This window comes from Penaeus vannamei, chromosome 19 (genome assembly GCF_042767895.1).
Source record: "Penaeus vannamei isolate JL-2024 chromosome 19, ASM4276789v1, whole genome shotgun sequence".
NCBI classification, from domain to species: domain Eukaryota; kingdom Metazoa; phylum Arthropoda; class Malacostraca; order Decapoda; family Penaeidae; genus Penaeus; species Penaeus vannamei.
In genome coordinates, this window is record NC_091567.1 from 27,236,013 (window position 1) to 27,246,012 (window position 10,000).

At 48.2% G+C, this 10,000-nt stretch overlaps 1 protein-coding gene across 27 annotated transcripts in view; it reads left to right on the forward strand.

Annotated features, from left to right (window-relative positions):
* The window catches only part of Pax (paxillin), a 189,551-nt gene that overhangs the window by 169,947 nt on the left and 9,604 nt on the right, over positions 1–10,000 (forward strand). For 26 of the 27 annotated variants that reach the window (XM_070134361.1, XM_070134363.1, XM_070134362.1 and 23 more), the window contains 3 exons: positions 4,762–5,028; positions 5,116–5,289; positions 5,481–5,711. In XM_070134361.1, the coding sequence (XP_069990462.1) occupies positions 4,762–5,028; positions 5,116–5,289; positions 5,481–5,711 (672 nt within the window). Of the gene's footprint in view, positions 1–4,761; positions 5,029–5,115; positions 5,290–5,480; positions 5,712–6,631; positions 7,746–10,000 lie in introns of those variants that run through there. The other variant, XM_070134369.1, reaches the window with a different exon arrangement.

Below are 10,000 nucleotides of genomic sequence, written 5' to 3' on the forward strand. Positions count from 1 at the left end.
AGGTGATGGTGCAAGAAAGTGGTGAAATGGAACAAGGAAGGAAACAGTAACACAAACAGAAAGGAAAACACGAGATTAATATCCCAGACTGCAGTTGTGGCCACTAACATCGTAATCCGTACTGACGGCCTCGGCGCTCAAATGCAGGTTAACGATACTTGATACTGGGGAGACGCCGTCCCGCTCATACATAACTAATCCAAGAAAAAAAATATGCACGTCGACTTATACATATGATTATATATATGTATATATATACGTGTGTGTATGATTATATGTATATATATATATATATATATATATATATATATATATATATATATATATATATATATGATTATATATATACATGTATATATGTATGTATGTATATGTATATGTATGTGGACAAATATTATCAGTGGATATAAGTATAAGCGGGAATAAATAATCATACCAGGCAAAATATGCAACTGACGCATTTCGATTATATTTTTATCCGAATTACGTGATTTAATCGCAAGGAAACACGTCAGCTGCATCTTTTGTTTGAGTAGTTATTTCGCTTTTATTTCCGGCTCTTATCCACGTGCCACAGTGAACTGACAAGACTACAAATAGTACTGAAAAAAACTAACTTGTGTGAGGTTTTGCAATTTGGAGTGGTAAGCATGTATAGCATGGTGATATTAACATATTTTAAGCGTGATATATTAATTACTATATTCATTGTTGATTAGACGATGTTTTATATTTGTTGTGATAATAGTAAATACAGACTTTATCTTTGATACTTTCGACATGTTATTAAAAGGGTTCACATAACATTTGCGAGTCCTGATATAAAGAAGAAGAAGAAGAAGAAGAAGAAGAAGAAAAAGAAGAAGAAGAAGAAGAAGAAGAAGAAGAAGAAGAAGAAGAAGAAGAAGAAGAAGAAGAAAGTGAGGAAATGAAAGAGAGAAAGAAAAGGATAGGAATGGGGAGAAGATAAAACACATGTCTGTTCAGCTTTCCTCCTCATATTTTTATCTACGAGGAAATGTTGTATTTAGGGTATTGGCGGCCGACCACCAGTAGATGCTGGGGTGTTGTCAGGAGGTGGTGTTGCCCGTGAAAAGATGGCGCTTGCCTTTTGCATCGCCCGAGAACATATATGGGAATAGGGGTAGGAGTTACTGAAGGCATTTGCAGGGTGCTAGAAGTAGAGTGCGTGGGAGGGTCGGGGATTTAGCTGTGTTGGCGCCATGTATGTGTGTATATATTTTCTTTTCTTTTACTTTTTTGTCTTTTTTTTTCTTCGTTGTCATGGTAATTGCGGTTTCTTGACCTTTCTCTGTTCACGGTATGGGGAAAGAAGTGGAGATTTATTTTTTACTTTCTAAGACAGAGAGATGGTTTAAGAAAAAAGGTTTGATTTTTATGCTCGATTGTATATTTTTTCCTTCGTCTTTCTCCCTCACTTATGAAAAGTCTTAATGTGAAGTGACACGGCGAAATGTAGCAAAGGCAGGTAGCCTTTTTCTCTCCTGGGCTACCGCTAAGAGGGATGGAGGAGACAGGTGCGTTGTGACAATCCTCAGGGGGGAAGCGGAGGTGTCAGGAAGGAAGGAAGGGGAGGAGGTAAGGGGGCAGGGGAGGAGGCGAGGAGGGAAGGGGGGCATTGGAGGAGGTGAGGGGGACAGGGGAGGAGGCGAGGAGGGAAGGGGGAAAAAGGGAGGAGTTAGAAAGGAAGGGGAGGGGTCAGGAACGAAGGAAGGAAGGGGAAGGAGCTAGAAGGAAAGTGTTCGGAAGGGATGGGAGAAAGTGTAGGAAAGGGGGAAAGGGGGCAGGAAGGAAGGAAGGAAGGAAGGAGACAGGATACGGGAAAGGAGGGGAGGTGAGCCTGGAAGGAGGGAAGGGAGAAAGGAGGGAGGAGCTGGTGAGAAAAATGGCAGGGTAGAGAGAATTGACATAAATAAATATTAAAGGTAAGTGCGAATACGACAGCCATTTTATTTTTCTTGAGGATGAATCCGAATGATGAGAACGATGATTGTGTTTACCTGCTTATGGGCAAAGGGGATGTCGTTAGATGAAGCATCAAACGGAAATGCCCAGAAGTGTTTATCAATATTGTTCTTAAAAGGTTCATTAAACGTAGGTGTCGAATGCAAGGAGGCGGTGGAGGGGGAGAGAAGATGGGGGGGGGGGGGGGAGTAGGGGGATGAAGGGAGGGGGTGAGGGAGATGAAGGAAAGGGGGGTGAGGGGGATCAGTGGGTAAATGTCTCCGACGTGAAGGCTAAATATGGGTAAAGGTGTCCAGGAGGGAGGATGCAGGTGAGCGGAGGAGGCAGAAGACAGGTGAGGGAGGAGGAGGAGGAGGAGGAGGAAGGAGGAGGAGGAGGAGGAAGAAGAGGAAGAGGAAGAGGAGGAAGAGGAAGGAGGAAGGAAGAAGAGGAAGAGGGGGAGGAGGAGGATGAGGAGGAGCAGGAGGAGGGGGAGGACGTGGAGGAGGGGGAGGAAGGGGGAAGAGGAAGAGGAAGTAGCGGAGGAGGAGCTGGGGGCAGAGGTGAAAGAGAAAGAGGGGGAGTTGAAAGTGATGAAGGAGGAGGAAGAATGGGAGCAAAGGGTTATGATGGAAGAACAAGAGGGAAGAATAGGTGGGAGGAAGGATGTGAGAAAGATAAAGAAAAAGGAATAACAAAGAAATTAAGAAAAGAAAGCAGGAGGTGGAAAGGGACAAGTGAACACAGATAATGCAGATGAAGAGGAGAAGGGGCAGGATCTGCCAAGAAATAAGGTGACGACATGCAGGTATCACGAGGGAGAGGGAGAGGGGGGAGGGGGATGGGGAAGGGTTGACAGGTGCAATTATGAGTCAGGATTTGGTGCGTCCATTTCTTTATTCTTCTCCACTCCTCCTATTCCTCTTCTTCTTTCTCTTCCTCTTCCCCTTTCCCTTTCTCTTCCTCTTTCATTTCCGTTTCCTTTTTTCCATCCTCCGTCTTTCTCTCCCTCTTCTTCTCGTCCTCCTCCTCCTTCTGCTGCTCCTCTTCCTCCTGCTCCTCTCCTCCTCCTTCTGCTGTTGCTGCTCTTGCTCCTCCTCCTGTTCCTGCTCCTCCACCTTCTCTTCCTGCTACTTCTCCTCCTTCTCCTCTTCCTCTTCCTCTTCCTCTTCCGCATCCTCTTTCCTGGTAAAACTGTTAATGCTATTTTGAAGGACCTAAAAGGAAACCAATGTCTTCAGATTAAATTCGTGGGCATCGGCATGAAACGAGAAATAGGTAGAAAATGTAACCCGACCCCATTACAGTGGATGAAATAGGGGGAAGCAGACGGCCAAGATCTCGAGGAAGGATATAGGATAGGAAATAATAGGATAGCGACGAGAGGCGAAGGGAGAAGGGTTGGGGAAGGAGCGAGGGAGAGGAAGGTCGAAGGCTCGTTATCGTAGAAGGAATTGGGAGAGGAGGAGGAGGAAGAGGGGCGGGCGTAATTTCAGACGAAGGGAGGGCGAGGGTCATATGGGCGTGAAGGCAGTGCCGTAGGTGGATGGATGGGAGGGGAGTGGGCGGGTTGGGGGGAGTTACGTCAGGGTGCAGGAAGGTGAAAGAAGGAGGGGGGTTAAAGGGAGAGGGTGGGGGGAGGGAGGGAGTGCCAGTGGGGTGGAGTGGGGTGGGGAGGCAGGAGGGCGTGGGCATAAATACCCGCGCGTTCCCAGGGGTGTCACAGTGCCTCCCGCGTCGCCGCCAGGGGTAGGTGAACACTCCTGGGACACTTGGATTATACTCGTCCCCGCCCCGTCCTCGCCGCGGGTCCTCTGGGCGGGGGTCTTCGGCGAGGCGGATGTTCCTTGGGGTGTTCGGAGATGCTTGGCGGGCGGAAGGAACGCGCGACGCCTTATTACGCGATCGTGGATTTATGCATAGTCTTACATATCTGTGGAAAGGAAGGAAGACAAGTGATACACGGAAGGCAGCAAATGCACGGGCGTGCGGAGAAAACACACCACAGGTTACACAGACTCGCCGCCCGCGCTAATGACCACATCACACTAGACCCCAGGAATACGCGCACAGACACTCGTCCTCGCTCCACCATTCTCACTCGCAAGCAAAGTCGAAATAAGTTCTTTGCTCGCAAGGACACCAACGCACGCACACGCCACCTTGCAGGAACACCCCAGACCAACACGGACGGACGGGTTCGTGGCCAGACTAATCTTAGAAAGGGAAATCTACCTTGAGGGCACAGCTGTCGAACACACATCACACCCGGGCGACAGTTTCCACCTGTGCGAGGCGACGCCGCCCGACGCGGACATCACACTCTCTGGCCACCTTCGCCCTCAGCCCACGCGCGACTTTGGGCGTGGCCCCGCCAGGCGCGGCTCCCAGAACACGCCCACAGTACTCAGGACTCTTTTGAGGACTGACAGGATTTTACGATTCAAAACAACACATTATCATTATTATTTTTTTTTTTTGCTTTGCTTTAGTACATATCTAGGTCACGATCCCCTGTCATCTCAGGTCTCTGAGAATCTGTTTATTCTAATCAGAAATGGAGAGAAGAAAAGTAAAAAAAAAAAAAAAGGAAGCATTCTACACCGCCCCCCCCCCCCCTTCCTTCTCTCGTTTCCTAATGTTTGGGGAAGTTTCTTAAAGAAGCCGTGGCCTTATCCCCCCTCCCCCTCCCCCGCTGTCATCCTCAGCTCAATTTAAAGAGCTTCCTCCCAGACTTCCCCCCCCTCCCCCCTCCCCCGTCCCGCCCCCGAATAACCTTGCCGTGTCCTCCTGCAGATCAACGCCAGCACCCTCCAGACGCAGGTGGACTCCGCCTACGCCAAGCCGCAGAAGTCGGCCAAGAGTCCTTCGCCGCCCGCGCCAGCCCCCGCACCTCTCAAAGAACCGACGCCGCCCAAGGAGCCCTCGCCCACGCCCACGCCGCCCCAACCGAACCAGCTTGATTCTATGCTCGGTTCCCTGGCCTCACACATGACTGAGCAGGGCATCACCACCACGCAGAAGGGCTGCTGCAGCGCCTGCGACAAACCCATCGTCGGACAGGTATGTTGGGTCCTCTGTGCAAATGATTGCCTCATAATCTCTCTGAATCGCAAGGAGTACGCCTCTGTCCACCTTCTCCGCCCGCAGGTGATCACAGCGCTAGGCAAGACCTGGCACCCCGAGCACTTCACGTGCGCCCACTGCAACCAGGAGCTGGGCACCAAGAACTTCTTCGAGCGCGACGGCCGCCCGTACTGCGAGGTCGACTACCACAACCTGTTTTCCCCGCGCTGCGCCTACTGCAACGGCCCCATCCTCGACGTGAGTCCTAGGCCCTGGGGTGGGAGGGGCGGGTGCCTTGGGGGCGAGGTTAAGGGGGTGTAAAGAAATGAGTGGTCCTTCACAGGGGAATATATCACATCAAGATTTTGAGCGCGTTAGATGTAGGAAAGAGTTAACACTATTGCCCCCTGGAATGACACGCGTTCGGCCGCGCTTCTTCTCCCCGACAGAAATGCGTGACGGCGCTGGACACGACCTGGCACCCGGAGCACTTCTTCTGCGCCCAATGCGGGAACACGTTCGGCGACGACGGCTTCCACGAGAAGGACGGGAAGCCGTACTGCCGCGACGACTACTTCAACATGTTCGCGCCCAAGTGTGGCGGCTGCAACGCGCCCATCATGGACAACTACATCTCCGCCCTCAACGCACAGTGGCACCCGGAGTGCTTCGTCTGCAGGGTAAGTACCGCCCTTTCAGTTCCCTGCCATCATGTCCTCCCTCATCACCTCCTCTTACCACTTCCCATTATTATTGTCTTCTCTGCTATCGCCCTTTCTTTCACGCTATTTCCATGTCACTGCCCCTTCCGTCGTCAGTCGTCTTCCGACTTGCGATATCCTTGTGGCCAGAACAAGGTAAGTCCTCATCGAAGTATGCAGATCTGGGCATTATTTTTTCCATATCACATTTTGTAACATTTTATAGCTGCACACTTCCAACAGCGACATGAAGAGCTTTCGCAGGTAAGAAATACCTCATATATATTTACATTCTTGTTGCCATTAACCTGTGAGTCACACTCAGGTTGGCGACGTCCACCTGGTCTGGCGACAGCTGGAGGCAGCGGTGAGGCCAAAACGGAGACCAAACTTGGGCTCGGTCTCCCGGCAGAGCCTCCTGTGGACAATTTAACTTCTGTCTCATTTTCAGATTTGATGACGACAGATGGAGGCTCATTTAACGAGTGCGCTTTTGTTGTTTCCTTGGCTGAATCATGAATATGCTTTAAGAGGCTTTTGTGAGTGAGTGAGTGTGTGTGTGTGTGTGTGTGTGTGTGTGTGTGTGTGTGTGTGTGTGTGTGTGTGTGTGTGTGTGTGTGTGTGTGTGTGTGTGTGTGTGTGTGTGCGCGCACATATGTACATGGACCTTTACACGTGCGTGCACGTTTGTGCATGAAAGGGAGAACTTTTTATCGTGTCCACGTCCCCTTAACACAATATAACCTGGGACTGCAAGGGCATCTAACACTTGTGACGTCCCGAACGGCCCACACGAGGGCGGCGTTGTTGCCGTAGTCGTAGCCAGCATCTTTGTGTGCAGAGTGTCTCCTGGAGACCTCTCCCTGTCACAGCCCTGACCCCTATCTGCCTTCCCCAAGGACTGCAAGCAGAGCATGAAGAAGAAACAGTTTTATGAGATGGACGGGAAGCCCGTGTGCCCGGCGTGCGTGGGCGTGTCCGACGACGAAGACGAGTAGGCGCAGAGGGACTAGCAGCAGCGGGAGAAGCAGAATAAAAGACCACTCACAGAGGCAGACGAAAGGGACCGGGGCGAGGAACGAAATGAATCAATATGTGCACCCAAGAATTATTCTCGGCGGGGAAGAATCAGTGTATGAGATTATCAGAGAAACAAGTTGTGGTTATATTTTCTCTTTTACTGACGACTGATACCACGGCTTCAAGATTGTGCATGTGATTACGTGGTCGTCATTCTCTACACAGAAACTAGTGTTATCGTCATCAAGCAGAAGAGCTCTCAGAAAAACAGACACAAACGCAGCTAATTAACGGATAAGCTTAATAATTACGACATTATTAACGATAACATTAATTATAACAATAATTATGATAAATTCATAATAATATTCAACATCTGAGACCATGTTCACACAACTGGGATCAGTGTTGTAAATGACTTGAAGCAAGTCTTCATACTATCTCAGGGAAAATTCAAAAAGAATATTTAAAAAAAATTCTTTAAAAATCCATAAGGAAAACGTTATAAAAAATACTGTCAGATCTCCCCGATAAGAAGCCCAAACGAAGATGAAGAAAACGACAAAAAATCACTTGACTTGAAGCACGAAGAGGAAGGACCCTGGTCGTGGCGGGACAGCAGCCCCTGACCTCTGCTTTTGTAATTGTTATCTCTGGCAGATACGTTATCAGTTCGTTGTTATCTGCCGGTAGTTGCGACCTAGTTGATTGTAGTTACAGCGGCAGTTCCTACGATGTGTTCGCCGTAGAAGGATGTTCATCGTTCTCTCTGCAATCTCTCCAGCGCCACGGACCCGTTCATATTCGTTCAGTTTATTTTCCTTTCATCTGTTGAACCGTGTTACGTTTTTCGTTCTTATTTGCATCCCTTTGGTTTCCTTTATTTATTTTTCTCTCAAGTTTATTGTTGTCTTAGGAATGAACATGTGCTACTATGATTAAATTTCAGATACTATTTTGTATTGTTGATGAAATAAAGTACTTTTAATACATCACGGGTGTTTGGTGTGATGATTGTGTGGTTTCCTCTGTTGTGATGAGGATGAAGATGATGTTTAAGACATGCTCTCTCTCTCTCTCTCTCTCTCTCTCTCTCTCTCTCTCTCTCTCTCTCTCTCTCTCTCTCTCTCTCTCTCTCTCTCTCTCTCTCTCTCTCTCTCTCTCTCTCTCTCTCTCTCTCTCTCTCTCTCTCTCTCTCTCTCTCTCTCTATTTCTATCTCTATCTCTCTGTCACACTCAGTCTTTCACACATTCACTCGCTAAAACACACACACGCACACGCGCACACACACACACAACACACACACACACACACACACACACACACACACACACACACACACACACACACACACACACACACACACACACACACACACACACACGCACGCGCACGCGCACACGCATCCGCACGCGCACGCGCACACGCATCCGCACGCGCACGCGCACACACTCACACACATACACATACACACTCACACACCACACACACATACACACATACACACACACACACATACACACTCACACACATACACACTCACACACATACACACTCACACACATACACACTCACACACATACACACTCACACACACATACACACACATTATTTATATATTAATAAATGAATTGTAGACTGGCGCGGGAATCAGACTGAATGAAAAACTATTAAATTTAGCTTCTACGTTAAATAACAGAAATGCTGTACTTAATAAAAAATATACAGGATGTATGAGGTGCGAATAACCGGGAGATAAAATCAGAGAAAATAACTCGAATATTTTAAGAAGAGACATTAGTTGACGCTGTTTTCTTGTGCCAGAAGCCAAAGGGGGTAGGGGAGGAGGAGGGGAGATAAGGGAGGAGGAGGAGAGAGGGAGGGAAGCGGGAAGGTGGAAGAGGAGGAGGTAGGGGGAGGTGGAGGATGGGGAAAAGAAGAGGTGGAGGAATGGGGAAAAAGAGAAGAAGACGAAGAAGGAGGAGGAGGGAGGAGGATCAGGAAGAAGACGGGAGGAGGAGGAGGAGGAGAGGGAGAGGGAGGGGGAGGGAGTAGGAGGGAGATTTTTGTATTTAAAACTCCCAGCGGCAACAAGGGAGGCAGCGCCAACGACAGACGGTCAAAACGAACTATACAGTCTGCCGGAGTCTTCTGTGAACTGGGTCGTGGCAGTTATGAGTGGCGGATACTGCTGCTTAGCTCGTTAATTTTGTTCGTGCTATCATCGTTTGTTAAGTGAGGCGCGCTTATAATAGTTTGGAAATTTACTGATATGACGTAAGATCCGCGACCTTATATTTAGGATCCCTTGACAAGATTATCGGTCGCAGGTTATATACGCGACAAGTAAAACCGTCTCTTGCCAAAGCTGTTATTCATGTTTTTTCTTTTTTTTATATACATTCATATTTTTTATTTCTCTCTCTGGAAACAGGAGAAGCTGAATTTGAAATTGTCATTACCTCGCTAGCTTAGCAGATGATGTCTTTGCAAGGCAGTTAAACTAGAATTTTGAGAAGGCGCGTCAAAGAAGCGGGAGGAAATTTTGGCGGGAAAATGACACGCAGCGTGGGTTAATGGGCGCTAGAGTTGCACGGTGGATGGTGGGCGCCGGGAGTGGAGGCAGGGTGGATGTCATGGCACAGGGTGGATGGACTCACACACCCTACCTATAAATGTACATCCATTTCCCGTCATTTTTCAGCGCGCTGTGGATGTTGGAGGCCGTCCATGCACTCTGCCAGCAGTTTTTATCAGCGCACCGCGAAAATCGTCGGTTAACCTAATGTAGAACATGTGAGAAGCAGTTACATAAGAGATTAGCCGAAAACCTTCCGTTGCAGGGACGCAGAGAGGCCCGTTCGGCGATTGACCAAAATGCTTTCGATCTTTTTGTTAGTTAAACATAAAAGGGTTATCTTCTCCGCCTCCGACCCCCGGGCATAGAGCCAGCCCCTGCCTCGCGTGAGGGCCATAGCCTGGCGTCATAGTATTGTGAAAACCCGCTATATTCTGCCCTATATGGCTATCTAGACCAAATAACTGCCTTCCTCAGCAGACGCACATGAAGGAGCATGTGGTTGGTAGTGTCAGGGGAAGATAAACGGTTCTGAAGAGTGAAGAAGGGGAAAAGGATGCTAACTGTAAAGGATAAACTTAACTGTGAAAAAAATATGTATATATATATATATATATATATATATATATATATATATATATATATATGTATGTATATGAATATAATACA